We start from the raw sequence: 23098 nt of genomic DNA on the forward strand, positions 1-23098 counted from the left end.
AAAAAGTACATAACCAACAAGACATAAGTAAGACCACAACAAACCCAACATAAAACGTTGTCACATAACAGGACCCCTCACAAAAACCGCATGAAATCATACTCCCACTCCTGGCCTAACCCACCAGGAAGGACGTCCTGAGCATGCTCTATAGCCGGCCTAACCCACCGCGCTACATCCACGCTTTGTGACCACACCTCTATTTTTAATAAGAGCTACTCAAGGGTGAGTAACTCTTCAAAATAACCGAACTAAAACAAAAAGCTTTTGTGAAAACAACTAACTAAAATCATTATTAAAAAATATTAAACTAATAAAAGTTTTATAAAATGTAAAATCACATGATGCAATATATAGATCAGAATACAACACCAAGGACGAACATCAAAAGACAAGACGACCCCACTACACTCGAGAGAGAATGACCAACTACAATCGATATGCCGCTCACAACCACAACTCAAAGGATTTAGAGTACGACTTGACCTCGCAGAAAAGGACTTCATTGAACTAGACCAATGACCACCTCGATGTTCAAGTATACGTACAGATCCGAGTAACCAGGCATCCCCTCCACGCACAATCTCCACGCCATTCCCAAGCTAGATCAGACACAAAAGAAGTTCTCCACGAAGAACAGAAAAACCTGACATAGCCAACCATTCTGAAATCAGATTTGAGTTTGTTGCGAAGACTTAGTCGTTGTCACAAGAAGAACACAACGTCTTATGTCTCTAACTCCAGCTTCCTGGAACTTCCTTAACAAAAATGAAACAAAAGAAATATGATGTTCGCCAAACACCAACGTCCATCATCCATCCTTCGAATTGCAGAAGAACTATTATAAAAAACTCTGTAAAACCCGGATGGGTGGAACCTGATCTAAACTACATTTTATGATTGGATAAATTAAATGTTTTACCAATGTAAAGTATTTAATATTAACCAATCATGATCCATCTAACTAACAACCCACTTATTTGTAAGTGCTGAAGTTACTTGTAATTTCAGCACCAGAGAGATTTGAATTTAACTTAGAATTTAGTTGGACTCTCCCGAGCACTTCAGCAGCCGCAATAAACCAGTATACCCTAGATCTATTGAGCCTAGCAGAGACTAGTTAAACAACCTGAGACTAGATAGTATAAGAGTAAGATTAGGATCGGTATTAGACTAAGAAGTTGCACGAATCTATCCGGCCGAAAATAAGATAGCGTGACGAGCAGACGGTGTACCCTGACGGTGTGTCTCTGACTCTTGAGCCAACAGTTATTGGGCCTATTTTTTCTTAAACTCATATGTGACTCGAGTGAACAACTGTTCCAGAAGATGGAAACCAATGGAAAGTTCTCTTGGAAGTAATTTAAATTTATATAAATTTTGATTGATATATATTTGATATCTATTTGATAAATTTTGTTTTTGTTCAAATATTATGCATTTTACTGAAACTCATCAACATGACGCGCACTAGCAAAAAGATTTGTTTTCATATAGCAATTTAAGTGTATATTTCTTTGATTTTTTTTTATTTTGGTGCTTTTGAGGGCTGGAGTTTGTCATTCGGTCTGAAGTCCCTTCAGCTAGATATGTCGTCGTCAGGTTTTTCCTGATGTTTTGAGCTGTGAGTGAATTGTCTAATGGTTTTGAACTCAGGCTAGTTTGAAAGGTGGAAACACCGAAAAAATCCGGCTATTCCCAGAAGATCTGCGTGAATATCTGGTGAACCTAGACGTGTTTCTTAAAGTGATGCCGCCGCATCAGACAACTTCGTAAGACAGGAAGGAAAAACAAAAAACGCGCGGAAGAAACTGGAGCCAGAAGAACCAAAGAATCACCAGAGGCTAAGGAGGCTTACAGAAGATGATTTATTAAATTTATATCGTGAAAACTTAGTTTTACTCAAATGCAATAAATTTTTGGTGCTCTTTAGCACCAATTTGAGAATCACGAACTTCAAAAATCAAAAAATTTCTGCAGACATGTCTGAAAAACTTTACGAAAGTTTCTTACACTTGAGATTAGCAAGCGCTATCGAATCGGAATGTATACTTTTTTTCCTAGTTATCAAATAGGTGAAAAAAATCACTCAAAACACTTCTCAATTTTAGCTGACAAGCTTAATGCAGCTGACATGCTCAATTTCATGAAATGTCAATTGCAGCTAACATGCTCAATTTCATGAAAACTCATATTTCACTACTGTGTGGGTATTAGCTATCCTTTTTTATATCTTTTTAAACTTTTATCGAAAAGTAACATCCCAAATTTGAGGTTTTGGGGTTTAATGGAGATAACAGGTAATGAGGAGCTCCCCGGCATTAGAGGCCACTGTTAATTTCTTCTACACAAAGAACAAAGAAAATTTTGGCATCGGCGAACTCAAAATTTTGGTTTTTCGACCATTTTTGAGTTTTTTTGACTTTGTAGAGCCAAACCAAGGCTTATGGGCTCCATCGGATTTACAGGTCGGGTGAATTTTTTCTGTATAAGTGAACAAAAAGCTTTGATTCTCGGAAATGTTATTTTTTTGATTGGTTGACTGTTTTTGGTTACTTTTCTCGATAAATATCCTGCCAAATCTGAAATAAAAAGCGTAATCGACACAAAAGTTTGCTGGAAGCTTAAATTTGTACTGTGTAACGCTCTATTTTTTTAGACAATAATTTTGCCTTCATACCTTTCTGGTCTCTTGTTGCGTTACCCCGTTGTCTATAACCTTCAAAAAATTCTGTGGGGAAATCATTGACCAATATTTTTTATATTTAATTTTTTCATTTTCTCAAAAATTGACCAACCAAATCCAAGATTTTTGTTTCAATGAACAGTGCGGACCTGGACTAAGCCCAAAATTCCTTAGACATAAAAATATGGCACTCGGAATAGTGAAATTTTTAATTTTTTGTTAACGTTTTTTGAATCGTTTCTAGATAACTAACCTGAGGTTGTGAGTTCAATGGAGATAACGGATAGTGCGAACCAGCCCCTGGATAATCAGACTTTTACCATTTTGTTTTCATAACAATTATCGACCTCGGAAAGGTCAATTTTATAATTTTTCGATTGTTTTTTTTTCTACATTTTTCAATTTTTACCAAAAATTACTTTTCTATCTGGAATTTTGGGTTCAATCTAAGAAGCGGACCATTCTGAAAAACTTTTGGCTTTTCTCGAGAACAACCTTGCCAAACCTGGGTTTTTGGGTTGAATCGAAATCACAGGTTGGACTGAATGGAGATAACCTGAGGTTGTTGGCGATAATGCTAATGGGAAGCTACCAAAAAATGCATTCCCATATCTGGGATTTTTGGTTCATTCTAAAAAACGGGTTGTGGAAATTTCTTCTACATACCCGAACAATGTCCGAATTTTTTGACACAAAAGTTTATGGCCCTTGATTTTTGATCCTTTTTTATATCTTTTTTAACTTTTATCGAAAAGTAACATCCCAAATCTGAATTTTTGGGGTTTAATGGAGATAACGGGTAATGAGAAGCTCCCCAGCATTAGAGGCCTTTGTTAATTTCTTCTACACAAAAAAAAATTTTGGCCTCGGCGAAGTCAAAATTTTGATTTTTTGACCATTTTTGAGTTCTTTTGACTTTGTAGAGCCAAACCAAGGCTTATGGGCTCCATCGGATTTACAGGTCGGGTGAATTTTTTTCTGTATAAGTGAACAAAAAGCTTTGATTCTCGGAAATGTTGTTTTTTTGATTGGTTGACTGTTTTTGGTTACTTTTCTTGATAAATATCCTGCCAAATCTGATATAAAAAGTGTAATCGACACAAAAGTTTGCTGGAAGCTTGAATTTATAATGTGTAACGCTCTCTTTTTTTTAGACAAAATTCATTGATTGAAACAAATGAGAGTTTTGAATTTTTGACCATTATTGGAAGCTTTTTGACTCCGTGCCAATTCTTAATAAACTCGATTTCAGGAAATTTCTCTGCTTTACCGGCAACTATTTGCTTTCAGCGGAAAAAATAGGGTTTTTGGATTGTCAAGTGTTTGAACGTCGACCATTTTTTAGAAACTTTTTGAATTTTCTAAAAAGCTAACCTATCAAATCTGAGATAAAAAATTTAATCGAAAAAGCACCGTATGTGCAATTTTTCTTGAAAAGCGACTACAGCTTACATTTTTAGAGAAAAATTAGGTCAAGAAACTTCAAAAACCTATAAAACTTTCGCTCTACTTACTTGTTTTTGCAAATAACTAAGGTTTTGAAATCAAACATTCTGCCCTGCATCGGTATAGCAAATTCAAAAGAATATCAAACACGTAACTCCAGCTTTAGCTGAGATCTAGGTGTCTGTCATCGAGACAAACGAAAGTTTTGATTCACCTAATTCTTTCAACATTTTTCATTTTTTTTTACTTGTAATTTTTATGATTGTGTTGTATTCTCCGCTTCACCTCTGCGTTTAAATATTTTTGTTCACTGTTTTTTTTAAGAGAAAAAAACAAAAATATAATTAAAAAAAATTTTATTTATTAATTTATAAGACTATGGTGGGAACCTTACCTTATTTTCTAGTCGCAAAGAAACTGACTATCCTTTATCAGAAGATTTGTGTTTGGGTGTTTTTTTAAATTTTCTTTTTTTTTCTGCTTTTTCGTTTTGTTATCCACACAAAATCAGGTATCAAAGTTAATCATCGGAATAGGTGGAGTCATATTAGATACAAGCTTTTCTAGTTATTCAAAAAACAGAAAATTTGTTTGAAAATGTTTACCCAGTGTCCTGAAAAACCGGTTAGAACTTTTTTATTTTTGGTCTAGTTTTGAGCTAATAAGATTAGTATGATGGCTTACAATAGCTTACTGAAGCCGCAAAAACCTAATTTTACTCGGGCGTAACTTAACTAACGAAAAGGCTAATGTTCAGGTCAAAAACAAAATGTAAATTGCATGCAGTTTGATCCAAGACTATAAAATTATCTTTTTCGCTATACTCACTATGTTAAGAAGATCGAAGTTCTAGTTCAAGTATCATTTTCATTTTTTTTTCTTCAAAAAACTCACTGAACCAGAGAAAAGAGTACCGGCAGCGTCACCTCACCTTTTAGATATTACCCGCCTGGATACATATTCTAGTCCCTGGCTAGCTTATTCCTATTCTTTAAAAATTTCGCAGCGTTTATTATGTTTCGCTGACTTCAATGTTTTAGATTTTCAAGGTATTCTATTTTTTGAACAATATATCTAGCGAAGCGTGAATGCTGCCGAAGCGTGAACTAGTTTTTTCTTTAATTAGCAATGCAAACTTTTAAATAGAAATTCTCACCCTTATGGTGGTGTGCTATCAGCGTGCACTCAGGCGTTCCAAATCTATCCCGGAAGTATTATAGCTCAAATCCTTTTGGTTTTGAGATATGTCCCTATATATAAAACTTTTTAAAACTTTTTTTGAAAAAAAAAACTCAGGTATAAAAAATGTTGTCATATACAGTCTTTCTTGTCTTGTATTTTGTCTAGCGGTAGGTTTTTATCGAGCTGCTAGTTTAATAATTAGCATTCCCGGCTACCAGTGTGTATTATTGTTTTGATATGTTACAAGCGGCTAGGTATATCCTGCACTAAGTGATGATTGGGTTAGACCTATTCTTCTAGATTCCATCGCAAGCCGAAGCAAGTCAGAGCATGATTTTAATAATTTATTCCCTCTCTCTCTCTATCTCTCTCTCTCTCTCTCTCTCTTTGTCTGATCACTTGGCTTACAGCTCGGTTAAATCTCTTTGTAATGGTTGATAGAGTTCGTTATCAATGTAAACATAGTTAAGTAAAAATAGGCTTGAAGCCCAGTTTAACTTTAAGGTGAATTACAAAATCATTTATATCAGAGGGCAAAAATTAAAATGATTACGTCATGCAGGGACGTCAGAAAGATTTACAGAAATTTAAATACTCCACGCGACAGCGGTATGCCCTCGCATTCAGGCTACACTCTGTTGTTGCAATTCTGCCCACTTAAGGTAATTGATCGAAGAGGGGTTGATGACTAGTACTAGTTGTCTTCTATTTCCCATGACTGTCTCGGCTGATCAATGATTATTGCTCTGGTTTCCACATCTGCGCCTTGCAGTGTGAAACAAGTCGTTGTGGTCTGTTCAGGTTCAGCTTGTGGCTGTTTTCAAGGTCTGCTCTCATGTGTTGTCGTCTTCAATTGACATCGACTTGTTTTGAATCCAGAAATAGATTATCCCACACCTGTCACCATGTCATATACAGTCATTCCTGTCTTGCATTTTGCTCAGCGGTAGGTTGTTGTCAAGCTGCTATAATTTTAGTTAGCCTTACCAGATATCAGTGTTTCTTATTCTTTTGATATTTTTCGATGCAAGTCAGAGCAATCGACCGAAGCAAGTCAGAGCATGATTGAAATAATTTTTTCTCTCTATGTGATCAGTTGGTTTAAAGCTCGGTTAAACCTCTGTTTAATGGTTCATAGACTTGTTATCAATTTTTACATAGTTAAGTAAAAATAAGTTTGATCTCAAGTATAATGTTAAGGTGAATTAGAGAATCATTCATATCAGAGGGCAAAAACTAAAATCATTGCGTCATGCAAGAACGTCAGAAAAATTTACAGAAATTTAAATACTTCACCCTATAACGGGTTGCCCTCGCATTTAGGGTACATTCTGTTGTTGCAATTCTGCCCACTAAAGCTAATTGCTCAAGTCCCTCTGGTTTTCAAGATATGGCATTATCAAAAGGGCGAATATCAAAAACATGGCGTCATGCAGAGACGTCATACAGGCTCCAAGAAATCTTCACGGGTGGTTGGTTGGTTTTTTGACTGGATAAATTTATAATTGTTCAGGACAAAGTTTCACAATCAAATTTGAAGACTACTACTGCGTCCTATCACGGAATATCTGTACATCAAAAGTGTTGAAAGCTAATAATTTTTGAAATGAATTTATCAAATGCACCTATGAGGAAGAAAACATTTTGTTCATAACGATTTATAAGGGAATTTGTCATTGAGCCAGCTTAAGTCTAGGTATGGTGAAATTGATTAATGATGAAAACAAGTTTTGATGGTTTATGGCATGAAATTAGATTTATGATGAAAACAATTTGTTAACTGTACCTAAGCATGCACTGCAAAAACTGTCGTTTCCTGTCGTTTCCCAGAGCTCTCCTGCTACGAATTTTTGAAAAACATCGTATATTATGTCAAAAACAGATCGTTATCTCAATTTATCAATTCCACATCCTATTTTTGGTAACACTGTTTGTGATATACCTGTTTTGATCAGCTGCCTCCTCATGCAATCAAAATTTTTTTGTCATTAGATTGAAGATTGACGTTTCGTGATTAGGTTGACGAATGATGTATTCTCTTGTGGTATACGCACTGCTACTGATGCTCCGACTTGTGGTGTTTTCATGGCTTGAAGAGTTGTTTGTAATCCTGGGTAGGCATTTTTGATTTGATGAGCTACTCCCATTCTCAGTTGAAAGTCACTCGATACACAATGAGCGATGGAACCTGGGAAAATTAGAACAATCCTGGTTCATAGAAAGTGTTTGATTCCATCGAAATCGGGACAGCGCTTTCGTTCGCGGTAATTTCAACTTTTGTTTGTTCCTTGCGTCGTACACTTGATCGAATTATGTCTTCCTTTTTATAGCTTAAAAGGTTTTTTTTGTTAGCCTTATTTACTTGTTTCAGTGTTTTAGCTTTTTCTTCCGGTGTTGGCCTTGCTTTATAGGTTATTGTGACCATTTCGCGTCCATCTATTGCCCAAAGGCTTGTTTTTTGTAGACATTTTTCTCGCGCTGGTATTTTAGTGAACGCAGACGTCGTCGCTGAATCTAACCTGGCTGTAAAATTGATCTCTGGCTTCAGCTGCTGCTTTTCGTTTTGTTCGCGGTGATTCTTCTTGAAAGAGTTTGACCAATTGTGTCCTTTACCATAACTATTCTCTTGCGCTCCTTTCGCTGGCTTACCGGTTGGCTTATGGTGAGTTAGGCCTTCATTTCATTTTGGTTGAGATGGAGTTAGTGGCTCCGGATTTGTGACCGTTGGAAGATCAAGTGATGGTACTGCTAGTGGTGGTGGTAACTGCGCAAAAATTGACAGAAAACCAGCTGCTATTGATGCACGTACTGCTGGTGCTTGAGGCCTACCTATCAGAATTGATAGTCGAATTGTTGCAGGTGCATTTCGAATTGATGTGAGGATCAGGAGGTTTTGTCGCTTCGCTTCAGTAAAAAATTGAGCTTGGACAACATCCAATTGATGAATAGTATGATTTGCTATGAATAAATATTTCCAATCGAACATATTTGTGCCAATCTGACCATTGTTGGTCATTTTTTAATCTCAGTGTTTTTCTAAGAGGTCCTTGTGATTGTTCAACAGTGCCAATTGACTGCTGATGTTTCAGCATCGCGTGGTTGATTTTCATTTTGAGCAGTGTTGTCAATTCATGCATGAGTTCTGATATGAAAGTCGTTCCAAGATCTGTCTTTTTTGTATCTAAGTGAGTGTGAAAAAATTTCAATCCTTCGAGTTCTCACATTTTTTTTGGTGAAAATTTGAGTCCGGACTTTCTTATGCATTGAAAAGTTTTCGAAAATTGGTATATTTTCATTGAATTTACTTACAGTCAATTTACTCCTATGTCATCAATGAACTGAGTACACAAATCAGCTGCTAGGCATCTGTCGTGGTAGTGGCGTATGAATGAGCTGAATCCCGTGATAGATTTACTTAAACCTTGAGCAAGGCATTTGTTGGCGTAAGTTCGCAATCCATACTTAAATGCCAAAAGATGGACTGAAAAAAGCAACTGCCATTTTGACACGTGGATAAGCTTGAGAACATTCTAACTTCGTAAGCACAATGTTTCCGTCGAAGTGATTCAATTTATCGGTCATGTTTGAGATGGGAATTTGCTCTTTATGTAACCCGTCTTGGTGCTGTTTTTTATTCCCTAAGGTCAATCAACATTCGCAATTTGACCGATGGTTTTCTATGTGCAAACAGTGGACTACTAAAATTTGAGTGCAATTATGTTCCTATCAGTCGAAATCAGTGCAATAAGGCACATTCAACTGTCAATTTGTGTCGCAAATGTATCGGTGTGGGTGGTCCTTGTGTGTAAAGAGGACGTTGGTGTTCCGATAACAGCTTTATCTGTCAGTCGGAATTGTAACCCTCATCAAAGCTATGTTTTGCGAAAATGTCAAAACATTTGATCAGCAAATTTTCCAATTTTGTCCTTTGGTCTTCATTCAGCACAGAGTTCTCCCTATTGAAATTCCTAATGCAGGTCAATCTATCTCAAAAATTAGCTTTCGGCTCAAGGGTTTCAAGACTTTGAAAAAGAAGATTTTGGTAGTGAATTCCACGTTGAATTTGTAGAAGTAAATCCGGGTTTTCACAAGTTTTGGGTGTAAGAAACCAAAATTTATCGTTCCCTATGGAAAGTTCCCTATTTCAGCTTCGAAAGGCAAAGTTATGGGATGATCAGTGATACTAAACGCGTTGATATGTAACAAGGTTTTTTCAGAACTTCACTTATTGAGGAAATGAATGCGATTTTGAATTTAATTGATTGTATTACTATTCCTGTAGTTTTTTCCTTGTCTTGACATGCATTCTATAACTATCATTCCATGTCTGATGTTGAGCTAAATTTTGCTGTTTTGTTAGAATAAAAAAAAAATTATTTTGTTCGATTGATTGGTCTCGGCTCATGTGGAAGTTTATATTCGTTGATTGGCAGCGTTAAATCTGGGAAATGTAGTAAATTATACTTAGGACAAAAGTGAATATGGTGTTTTTATGAAAAGAGTTTCCAAGTATAATTGAGTTGGCTGCGTATACAACGAGAAAAGATTCTACAAGTGTCATGTCTGCCAATCTGACTTCTAGTGTAACCTCCGTTTACACTGACACTAGTTGGCCTCTTGCCATTCTGACTTCCTTAAGCTTTAGTTCCTTTACTTGAAGATGACAGAATACAGATTTTTTGTTTTTCAAACCCTCAAAATTTTTTTCTGAGATGACAGTTCATGCTCCTGTGTCGACCAGGGCTCTTCGTTGAGTTGCTGATGAGAAACGTAACTTGATGTACGTCAATAGTGTTCATTCCGCAGGACTAATTGCTTAAAGGTTGATTATCTCATCAGGTTGAACTGATTGTTTAATTGATGATATAGATTATTTAAAAAATTTTTGTGATTTGGGCGGCTGTCTCATTGGCTTTACTTGCTTTTTGACTCATTTTGGAATGGGAAAGACTGATCTCGACCTTGTTGTTTCTGTCTCCAACAGCACTGACTTGCTAAGCGTTTGAATTTGCGACATATGTCACAAAATGTTTGCTGATGATCGAATCATTGGTATAAAAAATCAGTTAGGATCTTGAGTAGCAGCTTGCATTCGATTTGCAACTATTGGTTGTTATTGCGGGTAGTTTACGAATTGCTGCATTGGTGCAGGAAACTAGTTTTGATTCAGCGCCTCAAATTGCTGCTTTTTGTACATGGCTGGTTTCTGGATAGTTTTCTTACTGCTAAGAAACTGATTTCTGTTCTCAATTAGTCGAGCTGCCTCTCCATGATTTGTAGAGAGCTTTGTTAGAGCGCTTATGAGGTTTTCTGAGGTTTTGTCCTTCAGAGTAATCATTAGTTCTGCAGATCTCACGAATCGTGATTTGCTTTCTTCTCAAGTTACAAAAGTTCTTAACTGTGGTACGAAGAGATTGCTCCATTAGTTTTGATCCCAACCAGCCTGGCACTCCTTCATGAACAATTGCCCATTGTTTGGTCTGCGTCTAATCTTTCTTGTCTTTGAGCTGTTTCCGATTGGAAGTGCGTTGCTTCTACCGCCGGATCTGCGGCTGCACTGTCAATTGGGGCTACGGCCGACAAGTTTGGTGTTGAATACGCTTGATACGCTTTTTTTGTTAAGCTCAACAGGAAATTTTCAGGCGTATCTGCTTTTGGATTGAATCGGAATTGCTCTAACTTCAGAACGTGTACTTCTTCAGACTGGGGGTTGCAGAAATGATCTTTCAGGGCTGCAAGACTGTTCGGGACCTTTGATCGGATGGCTGCTGGGAGAGTTTGATAGCATGGTAGCGCATCGTCTCGTAGAATTAGTTGCAAGAATTTTGCTTGTTGTACTGCTGGTATGGCTGCTACTGCGGTGCATCCTTGGAACAATTGCTCGAATTGCAAGAAGTCTTTTTCTCCATTCCTCTGAAAAGTTGGATCGAGATTTGCGCATGTGCCATCTTATTACAGTTGAATGAAAGTCAATTTTATGATAGAAATGATGATAACAATTCAGCACTCATTCAACTTAGGGGTGACTAAAAAAATAGCAAGTTTGGGTAATTTTCAATCAACTAGCGGTTTTTGTTTGGATTACTGCGCTGATTTGGCTGATAGTTTTAATAGAGTATGCTGAACGTTTGGTTACTTCACTTTTTGGAAAGTTTTTTTTTTCAATCGACAAAAATTTACTATGCGTGTGAAATTTTTGAGTTGCTTTGAGCTAACTGTCAATGGATGCCTAATATCCATTTTCTTTTCTGCTGGGTCAGTAGCTCACTACTCTTACTGCTACCAGAAACAGCAATAAGGTAGGTCAAAATCTGCATCTGTGCTTCAATTTTTCGATTACGGGTTGACGGTAAGTCTTCTTTCTCTCCTGGCTGTCTCGGCTGATCAATGATTGTGGCTCTGATTTCCATATTTGAGTCTTGCAATGTAAATCAAATCGTAGTGGTCTGTTCAGTTTCAACTTGTGGCTGTTTTCAAGGTTTGCTCTCATGTGTTGTAGTCTTCAATTGCTGTCGACTTGTTTCGAATCCAGAAATAGATTATCCCACACCTGTCACCATGTCATATACAGTCAATCCTGTCTTGTATGTTGCCCAGCGGTAGAATGTTGTCAAGCTGCTATAAATTTAATTTGCCTTACCGGATATCAGTGTTTCTTATTCTTTTGATATGTTACGATGCAAGTCAGAGCAATCGATCAAAGCAAGTCAGAGCATGATTGAATTATTTTTTTCTCGCTACCTGATCAATTGGTTCAAAGCTCGGTTAAACCTCTCTGTAATGGTTCATAGACTTGTTATCAATGTTTACATAGTTAAATAAAAATACAAAATACGTTTGATCTCCTGTATAACGTTAAATTGAATTACATAAACATTGATATCAGAGAGCAAAAATTGAATTCATTGCGTTATGCAGGGACGTCAAAAATATTTACAGAAAGATAAATTGTCGACGCTATAGCGGAGTGCCCTCGCTTTCAGGGTACAATTTGGCGTTGCAATTCTGCCCACTAAAGGTTATTGCTCAAATCTCTCTGCTTTTCAAGATATGGCATTATCAAAATGGCGAATATCGATAACATGGCTTCATGCAGTGACGTCACGAATATTTACAGAAAGACAAATTGTCAACGCTATAGCGGGGTACCCTCGCTTTTAGGGTAGAATCTGGTGCTGCAATTATGCCCACTAAGGTAATTGCTCGAATCTCTCTGGTTTCCAAGTTATGGCGTTTTTTATGATTTTTCAGTCTTATTTCAAAACATGGAGATTGAGAAAACAAAAAAACCTTTAAAACTCTCAATTCTAGGGTGGTGTACAGTAAAGGAATTCTTCATGTAGTTTGTTAAAAATGATTACTCATATAATTTTTTTCTGAGAACTAGCTTTTCTTATAATTTTTAAATCCATTTTAAAAGAAGTAAGATTTGAAACAGTTAACAGATCTTGAAAGTTGTGACATTGTGGTGGGAGGCTCTTAGAAAAATTTAGGTGGTGCAAACATGGCCAATCAAGTTTTTCTGATTCTCGAGAAAGGTCGCTTTTTGCTCCAACCATTTGGTGGGGGTGCTTTCAGGATAGACTCGAAGATTGTAAATAAGGCTTCCAAAAATGACTTCCAAAACTTTTAAGAGCCGAGATATGGCCTAATTTACCTCTTTTTATCTTTTTCTTCATAAAATAGCTTCAAGAAATTAAAAAGGTAAATTACAAATTTTTTGCACGTTTGAGAATCATCAGGTTTGAAAGTATTAAAGTTTTATTTTAAAAAAATCTTCAATCAAAATAATATTTTGAGATGTTGGCTATACAAAACACAAAAATCCACTTAATCAAAAAATTGCAAACTTATATTTGCATAAAAATTACATCATGATTATGTCATCAGACCAAAGTTTCTGAGACATTCTGTTATTTTTATCTTAAAATTAAATTAGTATAAAATTTCAAAACATGTCAGTGTTTTATTTTGCAAATTACATGTTTTTGTATTAGCCGAAACTTGGTTTTCGAAATTATAATTTAAGTGTCAGTTCCCTGCTCCCGAACTCAACGCGCGTATTTTTTCTCGGTCTCTCCTCAAGATATGAAGTGCTTCTAATGTCACTTGCTCGATGTTGGTGTTACCTTGGTCTATAACGTCCCATGACGTTCCCGCACTCGTGCCCTCATTTCGACATTGCCTTAGATGTTGTCCTACGGGTGAGTCCTATTTTCGGTAATTGTAAGTTCTAGTGGTTAGATGTCGAACCGTTTGGCCAACCTAGACAGAAATACATCCACAACATGAAATCTTTTAAACTGTTTTCGATTTTGATTCACGCGTAAAAAGAACATTTTAAGGATGGTAGGCAGGTTTTCAGCTTTCTGGTGTTGAAAACAATTGTTGCGTTGATTATGTTCCTCACCTTATTTGCAAATATCAGACCTTTATTCCCTCGGTCCTGAGCAATCATCATGGGTGGTGTGCCTGTATTATCAATACTCACCTGGTGTAGGTCCTTACCAATGCTCTTGTTGGCTTTTGCTTTGATGAGTCTGTCCAGGGTCCTCGAAACATTTTCATCAGTCCAAGATTCTGGGCATTGTTTGTCCAACCATTGTTTTCGTTTTACATTTATGGCCTCATCGAACTTATTCCCCGTTATACTGCTTCTAAAAAATCAAGGAACTGAGCCTTCTATTAAGTTTTTCTTATATTGGAGTGGAGCGCAGCTCCTAAAATTATAAATTGTTCCTGTATCGGTTTGTTTTTGATACCATCTACAGATTACGTTTTCAAGTGCGTCCACATTAACGTTAACGTGAAGAAAGGCTAAAATGATTTTCTCCTTAGCCTTTTCTAAAGTAAACTGTAGATTAGGATGTAACTGATTTGCAGCGTTTAAGAATTCTTCTGCATCTTTCGAAGTTCTCGCGATATCATATACATATCTCAGAAAGAGTTTTATTTTCTCTGAGTGTTGGCTTCTTTGTCTTGAATCACAGCATGCCGAGCAAAACCAAACTGTATTAGTTTTTTTTTTCTTTATTCCATTTCTTGAAGCTTACCCCATTTTAGATGGAACCAATTTAGACATCCTTCTGTGTATACCGGATAACATTGCACTTGAGGCGTAGTTGACCTACAGCAAGGTTTAGCAATCTCTTCTTAGTATTGCGTGCAATGTTGGAGGCTCCTCCTGCTCATAAACTTTTCTGAGTGCAATGTCTATAGCTTTTTTGAGTGAATCATTAGTGTACAAAATTTAAATTCTACATGAATTATGTTCTCATCAGAGTCTAATTCAACCTCCTCAAAAGTCTCTCGTGCTTCTTGCGTGTTTGTTTTTATTTTTGCTCCCTCAGTTTTATCAAAAAAATTGGCCAATATTTCGTTGAGTTTCTCATATTTACTTGAAGACAGAGATAGAAGAGGGCACAGTGATATGTCTTTCTTGTGTACTTTTGCTAAGCTTCACAAACGAGCCGGTTGACTACCTGTTGATAAATTTCTCAAATTTTAACATCACCGAATTATCAGTGCTATTCATTGCTTCAAATCGGTCTGAGTGTTAAACTTCTAAAATTTGGCTTCCTTTTGTTCTTTTTTCATGATGCAAAACCCAACCCTTTTTTAAAATGGCACTACTAAAAAAATTGTTGTTTTTGAGATATATTTTTTTAATTTTTTGCTTCTATCAGATGGTGCTTGTTTCATTCGCTTTACATGGGCTTCAGCCGCCGCTTCAATCTCACACAGCGACTCCCCTGTTACGTTCTAATTTTTTAATTGGGATAAAAAATGATCGACATCAGCCAAAAAATGATTTCCTTTGAATTTAGGGCGAACCGGGGGTTTGGGTCCCTGGGATAAAACTTCTTGCAGCCAACTTGTCAAATCAATGCCCTGAAATCATCTATTACTGACCTGTCACCTTCTTTGCCTAACGATCTATCTTGTCTTGCTGAAAATTTTGCGATTTGTTTTTGAGAGTTTCAATTACTGTGCTTGAACTGTTTCTGTTCACATTTATAATGAAGTGCAAAACTGACGGCCAAGATTTGTTATCAACCCCCGCTGCACTACCAATCTCGCTTTCCCTAACTTGTCGCTAGTCTTCTTCTCGCCATTTCTAGCCTTACTTTTTCACTTTTGAGTATCTTTAACTGAAAACAGGGAACAGTTTTGTCCGAAAAAAAAAACATTTTCCGTCACCCGAAATCACAAAAAGTCCGGTATTATATCGTTTTGTGAGCATTTCCTCAGGAACTTAAGTCTAAGAAAACAATTATTTGGTTTAAGATACCGTTAAATTAACTTAGCACCAGTTTCCACGAAATTTTGTTCTTTAGTATCCGTCGTAAAGATGGTGGCAGGATAATTGTTGAGTTCATTTTTTCGCAGGTCACAAGGAATGAACCTCACGAGGCAAAGAACAAACAAAACAACACTAACAGTTTGATGAAGTAACGTCTGCTTGGTCCCTCTCCTTCCGTTTCGCTAGTGTATTCCTCCTTGTCTGTGAGGGTCTACTTTCGGCTGATCTTGTCTTGCCAATCAGTCCTGGTAGATTTCCCTGATTCTCAACTAACAGCCTGAGTGACTTCAACTCCAGGGCTTTATCTTGATGAAGCTCCAAGTACTTTCTCACCACCTCTGGCTCGTGTTTTCCCATCCTCTTCGATAGGAGGTACTTGGTCGCGGGAATGATAAATTTCCCTTTTTGTCTCAGCGCTTCCTAAATTTCGGGCTGGCTCTTCCTCCTACAATACACTATTGCCCCGGCTCATGTACTTCTTGTCTTTGGATAGTTGGAAAAATCTTCTGGACTATCGGGTTGATAGTTGTTTGATCTATTATTGCTAATTGAATTGTTGATGACGTCGTGCCACACCACAATGTCTTCGCTTAAATGCAGGAACACTTGTCTTGGAGAAATTGCAAGTTAGTCTCCCTGTTGTTTGTGTTTGGATTGAGTGAGTGTCTCCCTCTTCCGATTGCAGATCCTTTAAACCATGGTGTAGCGAACTTGTGGCTATTATATAAGCCAGTCTGGCACTGACATTATGAAACAGCACAATAAAAAGGAGAGACACAAAAACAAAGAGCAATAAATTCTTCGAGGAAAAAATTATAAAATTATTTTGAAAACTTGTACATTTCTATGTACAATTTTTCAGAATTATTCTGAACAATTCTCCGTACACGTTTTACTGGTTCCTCATTGAGATGAAAAACCAGTTTAAAATCTAGCTCACCGCCTTTGGGTGTTTTTGTTTTACAAAACTCAGAACGAGATAGAGTGAAATTAAAAATATAAATTACGAACGTTTTTGCACATTTGTGCATCATCAGGTTAAAAAGAATTTTTTTTTTAAATGACCATCGATCATAGAAAAATCCTAAGACATAGGCAATACAAAATTATGAAAAATCAACAAATCAGAAGTTTGATATTTTGAAATTCGCGCCAAAATTTTTTATGATTATTTCATCAGACCTAACATTCTGAGACATTCTCTTAATTCTATCTTTTAAGTAAATAAAATTTTGTTTATTTTTTTAATTTGTCTCGTTTCCAATTTCGAAACATGTCAATTTTTTATTTCGAAATTTATATGTTTTTGTATAAGCCGAAAATTTGTTTTCTAAAATATAATTTAAGGGGCAGTTCCCTTAAGCTTTAATTTCTAAAAAAAATTAAAGTGTCAGTTCCCGAAACTATAACTCAAGGGAAACTGACCCTTATTTTCAGGTGAACTGACCCTTAACACTTAGAATTTAGTTCATAAAAGTTTTTGGCTTAAGATACCGAACATGTCAATCGAAAAAATTTAAAATCGAAAAGTTAGCCTAAGGAAACGCTAAGTAAGATTAAAAATCACAGAAGTTTGAGGAAAATTTAAGATTGAGAAATTCTGAAGTAATATTGCAAAAATTTGATTGGTGGGAAGATTTGTTTTTTGTTTAGAGTCACCTAATGGTTTTTTTGATGTTTTAATGTCTGTAATACATTTTACATCAATTTTGTTAACCTGACGATGGATATAGTTCCAAAAACTTTCGAATTCACAATTTAATAATTTTTTTCTTCTCAACAGTTTATAAGTAACTTTAGACCCCAAAAAAGCTAAAAACTTGAATTTTGAACTGTTCTACACACCCGAGGGCGCAGGTTTTTGAGAAACATTTAGCTATTTGAAACTTTGAGAAAGATAAATAAAAAAATTTTGCTATTTTTTTAAATTCTTTTTAGAGTCATTTTCTAAATTTTTTATGTGGAGAAAGATCCATTTTATGGCAGCCAGTTACCTTGCGCACAGCCTGAAATACCTCGACGCAGAGGAAAAAATAAAGTATTTGGGGCACGTCACAGCTATACCGGGCCTTGCATTGAATCACAATCAAGTCAACAGGGACAAGAATCTGTTGAATTTGCACGGTAAAAGCCCACTGAGGGAAAAGGATAACTGTTTGTTTGGGCACGACGTTATCAATAACTCTTTGAAAAGCAAGAGGGACGAACAATTTTTCGCCTAGCTCAATCGGAGGTCTCATCAAAAATCTAGAAGATAGAAAGGATCATATTCGAGCCGCCATATACTGTCAAAGGAAGGGGACCCAAAACGTTTTGGAGGAATTGATAAAGACGGGGATTCTAACCATCTCGGTCGAAAACTTTCTGGACTCCATTTTCAAGCAAAAGTGTCAACCCAAGATTATCGAAGGTTACAGCGAGCTCCACAAACAACACGAGCTCGAACTAAAGTCTTTGCGCCTGGTTTGGGAGCACAAGGAGCGGTTGCCTGAGCTGATTTCTAAAGAAAGAAGCAGGAAAAAAAAACATTCGCAGACCCGGCGCAGGGCGCAGGTGAAGCATGTAGCTGAGGATAGACAGCAGGAGGACGACAAGTCTAAACCACAGTGAGGTTAGTTGCACTTTGGATTTGCGCTGTTAGAGCCTTGTTAGTTTTTGTTTCTCGTGGCCAGCAGTGCAATGAACACAATGTCTTTACGACCGACGTTCCTGAGATTCAGAAAACTGTATTGAATCATGAAAAGCACTTAAATAGCTTTAACAATAGCCAATTTTGCCTTAATTTTCTAAGAAAGTGCCTAGATACCGATATAATACCAAATGTTTTGCGGTTTAGGGTACCTAAGAATGGGGTGTTTTCAGACCAAGCAGTTCACAGCTTTCAAATTAAACTATTTAGGACAGAGATGGGTAGGGCAAAAGAGGAACGCGGTAGGGCAGCGGAAGGCTTCGGCAAGGTAAGGGACATAGTTAGGAGAACAATTGTTGAGAGATTATGGCCATCGGTCACTAAAAATGTTTTGCGTCAAGCAAGGGACAACGCTTTAGCCACGCGCCTCAGTCACTCTAAGAAAATTGAGAAGTTAGATGATCGACAAAACAGACCCCCTGGAAAGTTACACAAAAAAGCGGTAAAAGTACTAAATGATATGAAAATGCCGGGATGGGTGGATGAGTTACTGTCTATGGGGCCTAAACATCCAGTCCGAGACAAATTCAATGAAGTCCACTTCTTAGCAGACATAGATTTTTTTTCGGAACTGAATGAAGAAGCATGACGTGCTTGGCCAAAAATTATGTGAAATTGAAGCGGCTGCTCAGTGGTACAAAAAAGTACGCAAGACTTCACGTGATATGGGAATTGAAAAAGCTAGAAAAGATCTCAAAAACAACGAACTAGTGGCGGTACCTTTTGATAAGGGTGTTGGGTTTTGCGTCATGAAAAAACACACATTTGAAGGAAAACTGACCCAATTGCTAGAATCAGAACAATTTGAGAGACATGATAATATGAATGATTCAGTTGTTCAAAAAATGAAAAAAAACCTGAACAAAAAATTAATGGCCATGAACAAAAGGGATGAGATCACAGATGGCTTATATGCGAGGTTGAGGTCATCTGGTAGTCAACCAGCACAACTTTATGGACTGGCTAACGTACATAAAAGTCATACACCGCCACGACCGGTCCTCTCTCTTCCCGGTAGTTCTTATGAGAAAGTGAATAAAATACTAGCAAATTTTTTTTTATAATATTGAGGGAGCATGTTTTGAGACCAACACTGAAGCAGCTAGGGTTATGATAGAGAATACTAAATTAGTTTCTAATGAGAGTATCATTCCCCTGGATGTGCACTAGCAGTCATTCTGGCAAAACTTTGGGTAGAAGACTGTGAAAAATTTCTTTCTATGGATATCCCTCAAAAGACTGATATCCTAGAGGACATGAACGGAAAATGCCCAAAATGCAAAAGAAGGGTGACTTTCAGAAACTAGGAAGTGAAATGTAAAATTTGTTTGAATTGGTGTCATGAAGATTGTGATGGTATTTCGGATGAGGATTACAAAGACATATCAGAAAAAGTTTGGTTCTGCAAATTGTGCAATGAGAGTAGTGAATGCGAGATGACGATGATAGGGGTGAAATTTTTCCTATGATATGTAGACAATATTGTAAGGACTGTTAAAGGTGACCCGAGCGTGGTATTGCATGCTGCCAACAAATTGCACCCTAACTTACAATTCACGCTTAAAACACCAAATGAGAACGTTGACTTGGCTTTCCTGGACATTAATATAAATGTAGATGGCAACAGGCAAGTTAAATGTGGATGGTACCAAAAACCAACGGATACTGGCAGGCTTCTATACTTCAGAAGTTGCGCAACATTGCAGCACAAAAAAATGTAACAGAAGGTACGGTGCACATTTTTTTTAGGAGCACATCTACATGGGAACTTTACCATAAAGCAAGGCTGATCAATAGAAAGCAATCTGTTTTATCTGGTTTATCTTGACAAAGTATACAAAAGCGTCGCCACCGGCGAAGAAGTACAAGTGGTGTACACAGATTTCGAAAAGGCTTTTGACGAAGTCGAACATGGTGTCCTTCTCCAAAAACTCTATCGTGTTGGCGTCGGTGGAAAGCTTCTAAAACTGTTGAAGTCTTATCTATCTGGTAGAACGCAGCGCGTCAAGGTGAGTGATAGGTTTTTGCGGATAACAAGAGTCACTAGTGCAGTTCCACAGGGCTCTCTCCTGGGACCATTACTCTTTCTGATTCTGATCAATGACCAACCGGACTCATGTGATTTCACCTGGCCCTCTTGTGCGCTGACGATTCCAAGTTGTTAGCTGTGGGCTACCTGCTAGCAACCTACAGTGTGATGTTGACAAGCTGTACAACTGGTGCCGTGAATCTAATCTAACTGTGAACCCTGCCAAGTGCAATAGACTTTGCTTCCTGCATTCATCGGAGATTGAAATTTTAATGAATGACAACGTCCTTGCTCCTATCGACTTGCAGAAAGATCTCGGTCTTATTATCACACCTGACTCGAAGTGGCATCAACACGTAAACTTCAAATGTCAAAAAGCCCTTAGCGCTTTTTTCATGCTATGTCGCAGTTCTCCCAATCTGTCAACGGCATCTAAGTTAGATTTGTACAAGTCAATGATTCTCCCGCAGTTTATGTATGCTTGCCCGTGCTGGTATCCAGATCTCGGTGACCTGAAACTTGAGACAGTGCAAAAAAAGTGTTACGTTGGTGCACTGGTCTATCAAATTCTCATGATTCTCTTAATGCTTCTAAAGTTCTATCATTGAGTCTGTATCTACAGTTTACTGATTTAATGCAGCTTTCTAAATTATTGAGTGGTGCTGTTGATATTGATTGTGCCAGTCGGTCATGTTTGGAAGTTTGACCTTGAGCGACGCAAAAGACATGATTTTGGGATGAAATGGAAATTTTCAAAAATTTGAATTGAGCATGTCATGCTCAGGTTTCTCGCGACAACTGAAAATATCAGAAAATAAGATCAGAAGAGTTGAACTACAATCTCGGCAAAATAGTCAAAAATAGCAGCGGGAAATTGCTATTCGCAATTTCTGATACATAATTCGAACAAGAGTAGAGCTGTCTTATTCGAAACAGAAGGCAGAGTGATCGCGAGTAGAGGAGATATACATTAGAAGTGGACCAGAGTGAACCCTCGGTGGAAAGGTCGACAACCAAAGTCTCTCAAAGTTTCAGAACCAAAACTTGTCTCTTGAGTTAAAACTGACTTATTCGAAACTTCTTGAGTTAAACGTGGTTACTCCATTTGTGCTAGAGTTAATTATTATTTTAGTTACTCAATTCTAGAGATCGTGCTGGTATGTGAACACCCAATTTAAATTTCTTGAGTGTGTTTTATATTGTTATGTTGAGTTAGAGAGAGTTTTAAGGTTGATAAATCTGAAATGGATCAAAGGTCCACTGTCTAATAAAAAGTAACTATATGTAGGGTTCTGACCCTGTTTTTAACGGCGTTCTCGTGTTTTAGTTATTTTGAGACCTAAGTATGGGGACCTTCTTATTTTCTAGAGTGAGGAGACATTTGGTATTTATACAAACCCTTTTTTTTAATTTTGTAATAAACCTTTTTTTTGGTAGTGGCCTTTAAGCTGTAACAAAGGTTTTAGTCTCATGTCGCAAGTGAACCGAATTGGCTCCGACCGCTTGAGGTAGAAACACACAAGAGATAGTGTCCCTGACTCTTGAGCCAAAGGTTATAGGGCCTATTTTGCTTTAACCTCATATGTGACTTAAGTAAGCGACTGTTACAAATGTTATGGGATACCTCGAAGTCACCGCTCACAGCTACGGCACGCAACTAGCCGACCGAATTTTTTTGATGTTCAAAAACCACGAAGAAAGGTGTGCGAGCAGAATTTTAGATACAGAGCTCCCAAACTTGCTAATAAATTGCCCACCATGGTTGACTTAGTGGAGCCCATCTGGCTGAAAGGACGTTTGCTTCGCTATTTCTTATTTTCGTGACAACTACCATCACGATTTGAGCTCTACTTGGCGCTTATAAGCTGTTTTGTGCGCATTTGTTCTCTTGGTTTAGGAGAAAACTCCTTTGTGTATTTTGTACTTCTTTTAATAGTAATAATAATTGAAGGAAAATCATCAACCAGAGGAGTGGTCATCTAAACTTGAATCAGAAACACTAAGCAAAATTCTTGGAGATAAATTAATACCAACGAAGACAGAAACCTGAACAACTGATGACAAGCGAGACGAGTAACTCCCCAATGCTCATGCTTCAATATCGAGGAAATCAAAGTCAATTCTTTGCAAACAAGATTCGCAGCATCACCAATGCACAAATTGTGTTCACGAACAGGAAATTTCCCTCCCTTAAGTCGTCTTTCTTTGATGATCTGAAACCCAATGTGATCTACAAGCTGTCTTGTTGTAGGGAAGAAACGACCACTGCGCAATTGAATTGGGAGATAATAGATCATTCAACGCAATGAAACTCCAAACACTGAAAGCGCTTTTTATTAGGAAACTGAGGCCAGAGATCTACACGCGGGATGAGTTCATTAGCAAGGAGCTAACACTTAGATTTTAATTCAAAATCATTTTCGGTTTGAAATATCGAAAACATCAATCGAAAAAAATGTAAAATTGAAAAGTTAGATATAGGAAACGCTAAGTAATATTCAATATCTCAGAAATTTAAGGAAAATTAAAGATAGCGAATGGAAAGAATTTATTTTTGGTTTAGAACCACCTAATCGTCTTTTGGAATGTTTTAAAGTCTGTAAATCAAATTATTTCGGTTTTAATAACCTGAGGATGGACATTGTTCCGAAAACGTTCAAATTCACATTTTAATAATGTTTCTCCCTAAATTATAATTTCGAAAACGAATTTTCGGCTAATACAAAAACATAATTTCCGAAATAAAAAACAGATCGTAAAAGC

At 37.1% G+C, this 23098-nt stretch overlaps 1 protein-coding gene across 1 annotated transcript in view; it reads left to right on the forward strand.

Annotated features, from left to right (window-relative positions):
- LOC134851889 (melanotransferrin-like) overlaps positions 1–22742 on the forward strand; it is a 123049-nt gene extending 100307 nt beyond the window's left edge. The window contains exons 18-20 of the mRNA XM_063868164.1: positions 19807–19933; positions 20490–20691; positions 22587–22742. Coding sequence (XP_063724234.1) covers positions 19807–19933; positions 20490–20691; positions 22587–22742 — 485 coding nt within the window. The remainder of the gene's footprint in view (positions 1–19806; positions 19934–20489; positions 20692–22586) is intronic.
- Positions 22743–23098: the final 356 nt, after the last annotated feature.

The sequence above is a fragment of the Symsagittifera roscoffensis genome, chromosome 7 (genome assembly GCF_963678635.1).
Source record: "Symsagittifera roscoffensis chromosome 7, txSymRosc1.1, whole genome shotgun sequence".
Classification (NCBI taxonomy): domain Eukaryota; kingdom Metazoa; phylum Xenacoelomorpha; order Acoela; family Convolutidae; genus Symsagittifera; species Symsagittifera roscoffensis.